Source organism: Pongo abelii, chromosome 19 (genome assembly GCF_028885655.2).
Source record: "Pongo abelii isolate AG06213 chromosome 19, NHGRI_mPonAbe1-v2.0_pri, whole genome shotgun sequence".
Taxonomy (NCBI): domain Eukaryota; kingdom Metazoa; phylum Chordata; class Mammalia; order Primates; family Hominidae; genus Pongo; species Pongo abelii.
Genome location: NC_072004.2, coordinates 45,355,412 through 45,369,508, shown reverse-complemented (window position 1 = coordinate 45,369,508; position 14,097 = coordinate 45,355,412). Strand labels below are relative to the sequence as shown.

Sequence of the window (14,097 nt, the reverse complement as noted above, 5' to 3'; positions counted from 1 at the left end):
TTCAAAGGCCAGTTGTGAGAAACTTGCAGGAATCAGAATATGGCCACTCACTTACTACTGAGCTGTTTATCTGAGACAGTGAGGGCCAGGCACGGTGGCTCACACCTATAGTCTCAGCACTTTGGGAGGCCGAGGCAGGCAGATTGCTTGATCTCAGGTGGATCACTTGAGTCCAGGAGTTTGAGACCAGCCTGGCCAACATGGCGAAACCTCGTCTCTACAAAAAATACAAAAAATTAGCCGGGCTTTCTGGTGTGTGCCTGTGGTCCCAGCTACCTGGGAGGCTAAGGTGGGAGGATCACCTGAGCCCAGGAAGTTGAGGCTGCAGTGAGCTGAGGTCACGCCGCTGCACTCCAGCCTGGGTAACAGAGTAAGAACCTGTCTCAAAAAAGAAAAAAATCTGAGACAGTGGCATAGGTCACCAGCCAGGTGGGCTTGCTAAGGCCTCCCCACTAGCTGCAGAGAGAATGCAGTCACTTCTGGAGTCCCAGGGTGTCTGGTTATCTGTGAAGGAAGCCATGGTTTCCTGTCTGGCTCAGATCAAGTTGAGCCCTTTTCTGTGGGGTGCCTATGAGTGCTGGGAGGGTGGAAGGATGCAGGGTGAGGGATGAAGGGAAACAAATACACGGTGCAGGGGGCACAGAACACAGAAGGTGCCCAGGGAAGGTCTTCTGTGTGGATTTGACAATGGGCCACTGCAGGCTGCACCTGCCATGTGCCTGTGCCAGGCGTTTTGTCAGGTCCCCCTCCCAGTTCAGTACAACCTTGGGGCATTTGGTTGGGAACTCAGGAGCGAGGCCAGCCATGTACAGAGTCAGCAGGAACTGCAGCTGTCCTGCGCGCGGCCCTGTCCTGCGGGCGGCCCTGTCCTGGACGTCCCAGGGTCTGCAGGACACGGGGGGCGCCCAGCCTCGGGGGAATGGGTGTGTTTGCTTTCTCTAGAGGCTGGCACAGTCGTTTGGAGTCCCTGCGAGCCAGGTGGGCAGCACTGCCTTAGGTCCCCTCCCCCAGGAAGGCCTCCTTCCTTCCTGTTGCCCCAGCCTGCCCTCTGTGTGTGGGAATTAGTCCCAGAGGACAAGGGCCTCTCGCAGCTCCCTCCACAGTGCCTTGAGCTGAGTTCCCCACCGCCTGGGCTCCATCCCTGCCTTCCAGTGCTCAGCTGGCCTCCTCGAGCCTCGGGCCCCCACCTCAGCCCTTCCCGCCCCATGCCCGTTAGTCAGAAGCAGAGCAGCCATCCCAGGCTGAGGCTCAACCCCTCACTGTCCTGTGTGTCTGCCTGTCTGCTCAGGGTGCGAAGAGCTGCTGAAGGATGTGCTGTCGGTGGAGAGCGCGGGGACGCTGCCGTGCGCGCCGGAGATCCCAGACTGCGTGGAGCAGGTAAGGTTTGGGGGGCCTCAAGGACCTCCATGGCTCTGCCTCCTCCTTCTTGGTCTCACCTTTGCTCCATTTTCAGTATCTGGGAGGACCCAGAACCTCCCTCTGAGGACCCTTCTTGAGCATCAAAGTCAAGAAATAGTTTTTGGAACAGGAGTCCTGAGGCCCCTTGGGAAGCCCCAGCAGAATGTGTAACAGCTGAGGGTCCTCACCCAGCAACTTTATTCCCCATCTGTGGCACGGAGGAGAAACTGAGTTCCAGATAGGGAAAGTGACAAGTGGAGGGGAGGCAGGACTAGAATTGTTTCCTTTTCTTCTGCACCATCGCTGTCTGAGCTGAACACTTCCTGTTTGTTTGTTTTCAAACAACAACAAATTCTCCAATTCTCTGACACTAACTGGTGTCCAGCAGTCAGTTCCACCTGCCACTAACTACCCAGTGTTAGCACAGACTCCACGAGTCAAGGTCAACCCCATGAGACTGCCCCACCTCCCACGCCAGCTGCAGTTCTTCCTGGATAACTGCAAACACAGGGTTCCCAGGACCACCTCCCTCAGGCTGGGTAATTCACTGGAAACACTCAGGAAATGGTTGTACTTACTATAATCAGCGTATTACAAAGGATACAACTCAGGATTAGCCACACGGAAGAGATGTACAAGACAGGGTATGGGGAGTGGGGATGCAGAGCTTCCGCACCTTCGCTTAGGGGCACTGCCTCCCAGCACATCACCATGCTACCAGCACCCAGGCTCTCTGCATCTCATCCTTCAAGAATTTGTAGGCCTGGCGTGATGGCTGATGCTTATAATCCCAGCACTTTGGGATGCTGAGGCAGGAGGACAGCTTGAGCCCAGGAGTTTGAGACCAGCCTGGGCAAGATGGTGAGACCCCGTCTCTACATAAAAATTTCAAATTAGCTGGATGTGGTGGTGCACACCTGTAGTCTCAGCTACTGGGGAGACTGAGGTGGGAGGAGCACTTGAGCCCAGTAGTTTGAGACTTCAGCGAGCTGTGATTGTGCTACTGCACTCCAGCCAGCCTGGGTGACAGAGCCAGACTCATCTCCAAAAATCAAACAGTTTTTACAACCCAGTCTCCAGCCCTTCTCCTCTGCCTGGAGGTTGGGGGTAGGTGGGAACGTGAGAAAGTTCCCACCTTGTTGTATGCTTGATCTTTCTGGTGACCAGCCCCATCCTGAAGCTCTGTATCAGGAAGCGGGACAAAGACCACAGTCCCCAAGGCTCTGTTTTACTGTTATCATCTCCTAGTGGTGTGTTTCTTATAAAACTTTGAACTAGTTTTCCAAACAGTGCAGCTTCATCCTACAGAGAAACAGTTGAAGGTGCACAAGCTGACAACCAGCGAGGTCCCTCCTGGTGGCAACACCCAGAACTAGAAGAGGATGATTTTGATTTCTTACCCAGCCCAACCCTCAAACCTTTTCCCCAGTTCTGATGGGTACCTCCTCCGGACCCCAAAACATGAGTATGTTTATAGCTGAAGGAGATCCAGGACCCCAGAGGCCACTTTGGCTGATGGTAGGCCTCTTGGAATCCAGCTGGATCATGGGGTCAGGGTTGGGTTCCCTGGGCAGGACTGGAGGAGGGACAGTCCACAGAGAGGGACACAGTGCTGAGGGCTGCCAAATCCACGGTGGCAGAGACCAAAGCCAGGCACCAACTGTGGGCCAGGGCCCCCAGGCTGGGAGTCAGGTGGCTAGGCCTCAGGCTGCTGTGCTCAAAGCAAGAGCCCTCAGGGATGCGTGGAGATAGCTGGGCCCCAGGCCCATGCCCATGCCAGCAGTGATGGCTCCAGGCCTGTCTTGATGGGTCCAGCAAGCAGGCGTTGAATATGTATTTGGGGCCAGCTAATGGAACCAGGATTAGGAAAGAGGACCTCTACTGTGGGACAAATACTGAGTGCCCCAGGAACGTTGTTGGGGGGGCCCTTCCTGGATTGCTGAGCAGGAGGCAGCGTGCAGAGGTGTGCAGGACTGGGTCCATACCCACGTGGGCCACCCAGGACAGGCCATGGAACCCGAGCACGTTCTTCTCAACCTCTCTGAGCCTCAGTGTCCTCAGCTGTAAAACAGGGCTTGCTGTGCCAATCTGGAGGGTCTGTTGTGAAAGTTCAGTGGAAAGACAGACCCCTAATACGTGCTAATTCCTTGCCGCCTGCTGCTGTAAGAAAATGGTGCTGAAGTTACCATTTGCATTTTTCAGTTTACCCTTGGATACTGGTGTTGCAAAATTATGTTAAGTAAAGCCCTGCCCCAGGAACTGGAGGGCAGAGTGGAGCCGAGGCCTGGGGAGGCGGGGTGGGAGTTGGGGTATGGGTGACGTGTTCCCTGCAGTCTTTGGCTGCTTTTGTGGCCCCCACATTCTGCCATTCACACCTCTGGAAAAGGTGGCACGTGGAGAAAAGATGAGCAGGGGGTGTAGAAGAGTGGGCCTCCACCAAGGTACTCTTTTTTGTAAACTGAGATTGCTTTCCTCCAAAGTCTAGAGGTTATGAGAAAGCAGAAAGACCGCGTCAGCCTATCTCAGCAAGCCTGGTGCTTCTCCTTGTTTCTTCATGGGACTTTGCAATCCTATAGGTGTTTGTTGCTTTGGGTTGTTTTTTTTTTTTTTTTTTTGAGACGGAGTCTCGCTCTATCGCCCAGGCTGGAGTGCAGTGGTGCAATCTCGGTTCACTGCAAGCTCTGCCTCCCGGGTTCATGCCATTCTCCTGCCTCAGCCTCCCGAGTAGCTGGGACTACAGGCACCTGCCACCATGCCCAGCTAATTTTTTTTTTTTTGTATTTTTAGTAGAGACGGGGTTTCACCATGTTAGCCAGGATGGTCTCTATCTCCTGACCTCATGATCCGCCCGCCTCGGCCTCCCAGTGCTTTGGGTTTTAAGCTTCTCGTGGGTGAACTCCTTTCTGCACTCCATGGAGGTCTGGCCCCGGCTTGGTTGGCCAGAGCCTAGTGAGATGGCGGTAGCTGTGGACACAGTGGCAGCCTTGTTCATTATGCTCGCTGGGGCTGCTTGGTTGACCTGGGCTCCATTCCCTGCCATGGGCTCCTGCGTGTTGGCAGGGAGAGGAAGGGGACACAATCCGAAAACCAGCCTGACGGGGCAGACGGCTTCTGGATTGTGAATGAGTCCCCTTCCTGGCTTAGGTTCCTGTAATAGCAAGGTCAAGACCACAGCTCTGCAGGTGAGGTGTCAGAGTGGGTTGGACTGGGCAGGTCCGAATTTCTCAGGCCCGGCTCTCTGCGCCCTGCTGTGTCTTAGCTGTCCCCTAGGGGTCAGTCTGAGACCGAGAAGAAGCAGGTGCCTGGCTCACTACATAGGCTTCCCAGATGCCCCCAGGGAACGCAAACCCAAGGCATGATTTGAGGAGGTGTGGGGATGACACACAGATGGGATGGCAGGCGCTCCATCCCTGTGCCGTGCATGTGTGTTGGGAGGTGAAGCTTGTTTTTCGGGCACAGCCCCCTCCCCTCAGGGTGTGGACAGAGACCTCTGACTTAACCACTGGATGTGGCTCGTAGTTAAAGCAGTGAATGCTTGAGTGCTGGCTGGTGGGCCAGCAGCTGCTACCTGGCCCCTGAGAGCACCCTGCCCTTCTTGACCCCCTCCCAGGCCCCAAGAAGCCCCTAGCGTTGGGCATCAGGCAGGGGCCCCTGGGGTTGCTGTCCAGACCTCAGGCCAGTGCAAGTCTATCCCGGGCAGTTAATGCCTGGATGCGCCAGTTCCTGACCTTACTGGATGTGGCTCCACCTGCATCCCCAGAGCCCTGTGAGACCCTGGCAGAGGGAAACTTTGAGGCTTGGGAACCCCAACTGTTGAGCAGGCTGTTGAGAGAGTTTCCTGACCCAGGAAAATTTGCTTCTGGTCAAAGGGAATGTTAGGTATGTCCTGAAGGACTCCCCAGGGTCCCTGGGTCCATGCATGGGGTCCCTGGAATCGCCCTGGGAGTCCCTCTGGGACTGTCCTGCTCAGGCTGCCTATCAGCCCCTAGTCCATATGCTATAGGGGCCCCTGTGGGGAGGGGGCATGGAGACACGTGGAGAGCCCGACACTCAGGTGCTAAAGGCAATGGGATAGTTGCTAGGGGCCCGTGGTCACCCCTCAGCAGGCGGTGATGTGAACCCTAATCCTACAAGTGCTGTAAGGCCCTGGGCCCTGTTCATCCACCCTATGGTGGATGAACAGGGAACCCCATTAAATGGAGAGGGCATCCGGCCACCTGCCCCTCCTGTGTAGCCACCAGGCCAGCAAATGGTGTCAGTAGCCTCCAACCCAGAGAGTCATCCTCAGCACCCCCTCATGCAGCTGCCTCGAGTCCTCTGTTCCCCACTCACCCCTGCCTCCCCCCTTCCATCGCAGCCACTGCCACCCACTGACCGGGTGTCCTCCTGTCCTCAGCCTTCCTCTCTCCACACCCCCATCCCGCTCCTGGGACCCGGTGGGAGGATTACTTGAGCCCAGGAGTTTGAGACCAGCCTGGACAATATAGTGAGACTGCTTCTCTTAAAAAAAAAAAATTTACTTAGGTACCGCCTCCTCCAGGAAGCCTCCCTAGCTCCTTCTGCCCCAGCCCAAAGGAGAAGGACCTGCACTGAGCTTCCTGGGGGCCCTTCACCCTCTACCACTGCCTGAACCTCACCCTTCATGACAGCCAGCCCCCTGTCCACCCAGTGGCTGCAGGGCTCAGGCTGAGCTCCTCCTTTTCACCCCCAGGACAGCACCCACAGCAAGCATCCTTATCCATGCTCCTTGAGTGTGTGTCTAAGTATTTCTAGAACTAGGTGTCTGGAAGCAGAATTGCTGTGTCAAAGGGTATGTAGATTTTGTTTTTTAACAGATACGAATAAAATTTTCTTCCACAAAGCCTGTACTGTTTGTATCACCCAAGCAGTATATGAGAGTGCCCCTTTCCCCGTGGCCTTCACCAACCCCGGAAGCCATCCATCCACCTGCTGGTCTCCGGCTCAGCAGCCTGAGGGGAGGAAAGCCCATTGCTGCCGTCCTCTGTGCTGCCCAGCTTCCTAGGGAGGCGGACCATCTTTTTCTTATCTTCCCATACCCTCTGGATTTCTGCTTTTACGAATTAGCTATTCATATTCTTTGCCCATTTTCAATATGGTTGTTTGTCTTTTCCTTATTGATTTATAAGAAATCTCTGTATATTCTGTTTTTTGCTTGTTTTTTGAGGCAGTCTCGCTGTACTGCCCAGGCTGGAGTGCAGTGGCGCAATCTCAGCTCACTGCAACCTCTGCCTCCCGGGCTCAAGCGATCCACCTGCCTCGGCCCCGCAGTTAGCTGGTTACCACAGGCACATGCCACCACATCCAGCTAATTTTTGTTTGTTTGTTTGTTTGTTTGTTTTGTTTTTGGTAGAGACAGGGTTTTGCATGTTGCTCAGGCTGGTCTTGAACTCCTGTGCTCAGGGGATCTGCCCACCTCGGCCTCCCAAAGTGCTGAGATTACAGGTATGAGCCGCAGCAACAGGTTGAAATCTCTATATATCCTGATTATCAATCTTTATGGATTTTGCTTGTGTTTTAATCTTGTTTTAGGAGTGTTTTATTACACAGAATGTTGATTCTGATGTCATCATTTATCAATCTTTTTATGCCATTTTCATTTTGTGTATCATTTTGTGCCTTCTGTACCTCCAGGCTATAAACATATTCTCCTATATATAGTTTTCAGATACTTTTGAGAAAAAGAAGTATTTATGCTTAGCTCTTTCATCCACCTGGAGCTTATTTTTGCTTTTGGTGGGAGTAGAGATCTGGCACTCTTACTTCCTCAATATGGCCAGTGCTTTGAGTTCCTAATGTTGAATAGTCCCTCTTTCTCAATTGATTTGAAATTTTAACTTTATTGTATGCTAACTTACCTTATAAACGTAGGTCTCTTTCTGGACTCTGGTCTGTTATATTGATTTGTTTGTCTACCTAATTTTAAGCCAAAACCATAGTTTCAGTTACTCTTGCTTTATAGTTTGATATCTGATAGGGAAAGGCTCTCTCATCCTTCTTTGTTTCTTTAAACTTTAAGGCCAGGTGCGTTGGCTCACGCCTGTAATCCGAGCACTTTGGGAGGCCGAGGCAGGTGGATCACCTGAGGTCAGGAGTTCGAGACCAGCCTGACCAACATGGTGAAACCCCATCTCTACTAAAAATACAAAAATTAACCAGGCATGGTGGCACACATCTGTAATCCCAGCTACTCGGGAGGCTGAGGCAGGAGAATCACTTGAACCCGGGAGGCGGAGGTTGCAGTGAGCTGAGATCACGACATTGCACTTAAGCCTGGGCGACAAAGCGAGACTCTGCCTACACACACACACAAAAACAAATAAAAAAAACTGTTTTTGTTATTCTTACATATTTTCTCTTCTGGAACAGCCTTTTTCTCAAGCTCTATTGCAAATCCTGTAGGAGATCATATTTGAAATTAAATTTGTGCATTAATTGAAGAAAATTGGCTTCTTTACAATATTGCATTCTGTCATCCAGGAATACATATATCTCTTCATTTATTCTGGCCTTTTATGCCCTCTAGGAAAGTTTTCTGTTGTTGTTGTTGTTTTTTTTTTTTTTTTTTGGTTTTTTGGTTTTTTTGAGACAGAGTTTCGCTGTTATTGCCCAGGCTGGAGTGCAGTGGCTGGATCTCCGCTCACTGCAACCTCTGCCTCCCAGGTCCAAGCGATTCTCCTGCCTCAGCCTCCCTAGTAGATGGGACTACAGGTGCCCACCACCATGCCTGGCTAATTTTTTGTGTTTTCAGTAGAGACGGGGTTTTACTATGTTGGCCAGGCTGGTCTCAAATTCCTGACCTCAGGTGATCCGCCCGCTTCGGCCTCCCAAAGTGCTGGGATTACAGGCATGAGCCACCATGTCTGGCCGGAAAGTTTTATAATTTTCTTAAATAGGTTATGCACACTTTCTTCTTAGGGTGACTATATTTGGAGTTTTTATTGCTGATATGTGTAGGATCTTTTTGCTATGATATTTTATAATTGGTTACAACTGATGTATAGGTTTTCATTTTTGGTGTTAATCTTGTCATGATAACCCTATTAAACTCTCCTTATTTTATTGATTGATTGATTGATTGATTGATTGATTGAAACAGGGTCTTGCTCTTATTGCCCAGGCTGGAGTGCAGTGATGTTATCTCGGCTCACTGCAATCTCTGCCTCCCGGGTTCAAGCAATTCTCCTACCTCAGCCTCTCGAGTAGCTGAGATTACAGGCGCCCACCACCACACCCAGCTAATTTTTGTATTTGTAGTAGAGACGGGGTTTCACTACGTTGGCCAGGCTGGCCTCAAACTCCTGACCTCAGGTGATCTGCCTGCTTCGGCTTCCCAAGGTGCTAGGATTACAGGTGTGAGCCACCATGCCTGGCCCATTAAACTCTCTTTATATTTAATAGTTTATTTGTATGCTATTTTCTATCATGCTTAATTCTATATAACAAGGTAGCCATGCTGCCATTTTAAATTTTAAATGGCAACATGATATTTCATCACATGAAGACAACCAAATTTATATACCAGTTCCTTATTGTTGGGCGTATATACACTTATTTATTTTTTTTTTTTGAGACGGAGTCTCGCTCTGTCGCCCAGGCTGGAGTGCAGTGGTGCAATCTCGGCTCACCGCAAGCTCTGCCTCCTGGGTTCACGCCATTCTCCTGCCTCAGCCTCCCAAGTAGCTGGGACTACAGGTGCCCGCCACCACGCCCGTCTAATTTTTTGGTATTTTTAATAGAGACAGGGTTTCACTGTGTTAGCCAGGATGGTCTCGATCTCCTGACCTCGTGATCCGCCTGCCTCGGCCTCCCAAAGTGCTGGGATTATAGGCATGAGCCACCATGCCCAGCCAGGTGTATATATATTTTTTAACGTAATTTGGGGAATTAACAAAAGCAGTGTAATAATCATTCTTATAGCTAAGTATTTCCCCACAGCAGCAATCGTTGCTTTAAAGTAAATCAGAGGTTGGCAAATTACAGACCCCATGAGCCAAATCTAGGAGCTTGTTATTGTAAATAAAGTTTTACTGGAACACAGCCACACCCATTTGTTCACATCTTATCTGTGGCTGTTTTCACACTACAGTGGCAGAGCTGAAAAGTTGCCACAGAGGCCAAATGGACTGCAAAGCCTAGAATATTTACTGTCTGCCCTTTACAGAAAAAATTTGCCAACCCATACGGTAAATTCAGGCAAGTGGAAACTGTTTTATGAAAAGGATGCAAAGGCTGGGCGCGGTGGCTCACGCCTGTAATCCCAGCACTTTGGGAAGTGGAGGCAGGTGGATCACCTGAGGTCAGGAGTTTGAGACCAGCCTGACCAACGTGGTGAAACCCCGTCTCTACTAAAAATACAAAAATTAGCCAGGCGTGATAGCGCACACCTGTAATCCCAGCCTCTCAGGAGACTGAGGCAGGAGAATCCCTTGAACCCAAGAGGCGGAGGTTGCAGTGAGCTGAGATCGTGCCATTGCACTCCAGCCTGGGCAACAGAGCGAGACTCTGTCTCAAAAAAAAAAAAAAAAAAGAAAAGGATGCAAAATATTAAAACTGCCTAATACTAATCCGCCAAATTCCTCTGCAGGAATCCCATCAGGATTGCGTCAGATTCCTGCTACCCTTTTGATACTGGTGTTGCTGAGTTTTCAGATCCTTTAAATTTGAGAGGCTAAAATTAGAACCCCTCTTTTGAATTATGATATGGTTTAACTTCTTAAAGTACATTTTTTGGTCACTAAGAGGGCATTCTTCATGAATTGCCTGTCTACATTCTCCACCCTGGCTATGTTTACTTCTATTGAGTATTTTTTAAGAACTAGAAATATGACTTTTTGACATACATTAAATTTTTTCCAGCTTGTTATTTATTTTTAACTTTGTTCATGACACCAAATTTAAAAATTTTTATAGCCAATTCATCATTCTTTTCCTTTATGGCTTCAGCCTTTGGTGTAATGCTTATAAATGCTTTCCCGCCCAAGATTGTGAAACTGTTCTGTTTTATTTTTGTGTATTTGATTTTTAATTCGTAGAATTGACTGATGTCTAGAGTGAGGTAGGGATCCAGTTTGCCTTTTTCCCATGAGTTCTTCTTGCCCTCCCTCACCTGGCTGGAACCAGCAGCTTCTTGCTAGGCTATGCTTACGCATGCAGTCCCCTGATGGCAAACGAAGTGAGGTTTGGCCCGGTGCAGTGGCTCTGGCCTGGAATCCCAGCACTTTGAGAGGCCGAGGTGGGCAGATCACTTGAGGCCAGGAGTTCAAGACCAGCTTGGCCAATGGCGAAACCCCATCTTTACTGAAAAAAAAAAAGAAAAAAATTAGCCTGGCATGATGGGGCATGCCTGTAATCCCAGCTACTTGGGAGGCTGAGGCACAAGAATCACTTGAACCCAGAAGGCAGAGGTTGCAGCCAGCGGAGATTGTGCCACTGCACTCCAGCCTGGGCAACAGAGCAAGACCCTGCCTAAAAAAGAAAAGAAAAAAAGAAATGGGGTTTGCTGGGAACCCCGACCTGAGCCTGAGCCCAAAATGACTCTTTTGCTCATATTCAGAAGGGGCTTTGCCAAACCCTCATCTTCCCAGAAGTTTTTAAAATGATGATAACCTGTGCCTCTCTCTAGAACTTACTGGGGAGGAGGCCTACAGCCTGAACATCTAAGCCCACCCTCGCTTCATTTCATCCATCCTGAAACAAGCATTTCTAAAACCACTGATGACAATGGCACTTATAAGTTCTAAAAATACTTTTCCTGACAAGCAGCACTGTGATTCACTGTGCTGGTGGAGGTGTGGGTGGGGTGCCGTGCTCACACTGGTGTGGTGGCAGGAGGGAGTTTCAGAGCTCAGGGAAGGAGCCTTTCTACTTATATCTGGCCCCAATATATTTTTCTGTGTTTCAACACCGCCCCCCACCCCCACCCCCCGCTTCCAAAGAGAAAAAAAATCTACTTATCCCAAGCCTCAGAGCTTCTGTAAGATCCTCGATTTGTATCTTTGGGAAATAACTCAATTCTGATTAAGCCAAAGATGACGGGGATGGAAGCAGTGCAGATATGGAAGCCCCATTTGTTCGTTGCCTCAGCCTGGTCTGCCCTGGACCATGTGTCTCCTACCTCCTACCCCTGACCATCCCTACCGTGGAGAGGCTAAGCTGAGCTGGCCAGCAAGTGCTACTTCCCACGGGCCACCTCCTGCCTAACCCAACCCTGATGCCCAAGTGCACACGTATCTTTAGAACCTACTCACCAAGTTAGAGCTTGATAAAACTTTGGAGAGGCTCCTTACATCCCATCTTTTTAAAGCTGAGCAGGAGGGAAAAATTTGGGTTTTATGAACCTGTAGGACATTAACCACCTTCGTATGTACCTTTCCAGTCTCATTTCAGCATCCTTTCTTTCCCTGATTACACAGACTTTGATCCCTCCCCTTCTCCTTTGGACGAGCTATTCCTACCTGCTGCTTCCCTCATTAATGAGTCTAGTGCAGTGCATTTTTGAAACAGTAACTGTGTGAAACACACAAACACAATCACATGAGGGCAGATGTTCTCCGAGACAGCACGGTCGAAACCAGTGGGGACTCTGGGTTAGCAGGGCCGATGGTGCTTCATGTGTCAGAGGCTGAACTGGGATCTCATTGGAGACTCTACACTCACCATCCAGTTTATAAACCTCTGAGGGCCCAAGCTCCTGCTGCAGTCGGTGCAAGAACAAAGAGTAGATCACTTTTATAAACAAAGACCTGAAGAGTTGACTTTGTCTCCAACTTTTTATTTTGAAAATTTTCAACCTTCAGAAAATTTTAAGAGCAGAACAATGAATCCACATATATCCTTCGCTTGGATGACCAGTTGTTAACATGCTGCTAAACTGAGTTTCTCTGCCCCTGTGTTTGTTGGTGGGGTGTATGTGCATACATACTATTTTTTTTCTGGAGCATTTGAAAGTTAGTTGCGGACATGACACTTCATCCTTAAATACTTGGCCATTCCTAAGAAGAAGGACACTCTCCTATGTGACCACAATATAGTTATGACTTGCAGGAAACTTAACATTGGCACAATTTGTTACCTATTGTAAAATCTACATTCAAATTTTCCCAATTTTGTATATATATATATGTATATATATATAATATATATATTTTTTTGAGACAGAGTCTTGCTCTGTCATCCAGGCTGGAGTGCAATAGCGTGATCTCCGATCTCCGCTCAGTGCAACCTCCACCTCCTGGGATCAAACGATTCTCCTGCCTCAGCCTCCCAAGTAGCTGGGATTACAGGTGTGTGCCACCACTCCCGGCTAATTTTTTTTTGCATTTTTAGTAGAGACTGGGTTTTACCATGTTGGCCAGGCTGGTCTCGAACTCCTGACCTTGTGATCTGCCCACCTCGGCCTCCCAAAGTGCTGGGATTACAGGTGTGAGCCACCGCACCCGGCCATCCCAATAATATTTTTATAGCTTTTATTTTTATCTCAAATCTAATACAGGATCACACAGTAGGTTAGTTGCCATGTTTCTTTAGTTTCCTTTAATCTAGAAGAGTTCCTTAGCCTTTTTTTTCTTTTCTTTCTATTTTTTTCTTTTTTCTTTTTTTTTTTTTTTACTCCTAATGACATTGACCTTTTTAAAAACTTCAGGCCACTTGCTTCGAAAAATGCACCTCAGTTTAGATTTGCCTTTATTGATTTTCTAGTCCTTTGGGGTACTGCAACTTAAATTTAAATTAAAAATAAAATGGAGTGGCGAGGAGGGGGCCGGGAGGGGAGTTCTACTGTGTTTATTTTTCAAGTCTAGAACACATTTAAAATGCATATTGTTGGTGCCCACTCAGTGGGCCTCAGTTTTCCCAGCTGAAACATGATCTAAACACCCCTTCCAGCTTCTGTCCCTTCTAGCATTTGGGGAAAAATAAATGCCTAATTGTGTGTGTGCGGCCGAGCGTCCACCCTTGGCATCTCTCAAATTGTGGGGAGGCAGCCGGCCTTGGTACTTTCTGGCTCCAGGAACACGCCATGGGCCATTGAACGTCTGTGCGATGTACACTGGGTACAGTGTCAGGAGGTGTGGGCTCTTATACATGACCAGGCCACATCTCCATCCTCTTTGGGCTGAGATTAGGACATTGGAGTGGGTGTATTTGTCTCCTGAGAGGGGCAATCTCAAGAGAAAACTAGAAAAGACCCCCCCACGTCTTTGGGGGGATTATCTGAGATAATGTGGGGAAGAAATCCAAGCCCCTAAGGTACACTGGATGGTGCTTCTCCGGGTACCTGTGCCCGAGAGAGATACCAGCCACTTGCTGGGACACCAGGGGGCATCTTCCTGGAGCAGCAGATTCCCTGGAAGAATTGGAGGAAACATTGTCCAACATTAAAACAAACATGGAACATAATAAACATATTTTGGAGATAAGAAAGAAGCCTGTAATCCCAGCACTTTGAGAGGCCCAGGCTGGAGGATCCCTTGAGTCTAGGAGTTCAAGACCAGCTTGGACAGCAAAATGAGACCCCCATATCTATTAATACAAAAAAGACGGGTGGGTGCTGTGGCTCACACCTGTAATCCCAGTACTTTGGGAGGCCAAGGCGGGCGGATCATGAGGTCAGGAGATCGAGACCATCCTGGCTAACACGGTGAAACCCCTTCTCCACTAAAAATACAAAAAATTAGCCGG

At 49.3% G+C, this 14,097-nt stretch overlaps 1 protein-coding gene across 2 annotated transcripts in view; it reads left to right on the top strand.

Moving 5' to 3' along the window:
• The window catches only part of RAB11FIP4 (RAB11 family interacting protein 4), a 140,338-nt gene that overhangs the window by 39,585 nt on the left and 86,656 nt on the right, over positions 1 to 14,097 (top strand). For both annotated transcript variants that reach the window (XM_009251485.4, XM_063718571.1), the window contains one exon: positions 1,289 to 1,377. In XM_009251485.4, the coding sequence (XP_009249760.2) occupies positions 1,289 to 1,377 (89 nt within the window). The remainder of the gene's footprint in view (positions 1 to 1,288; positions 1,378 to 14,097) is intronic.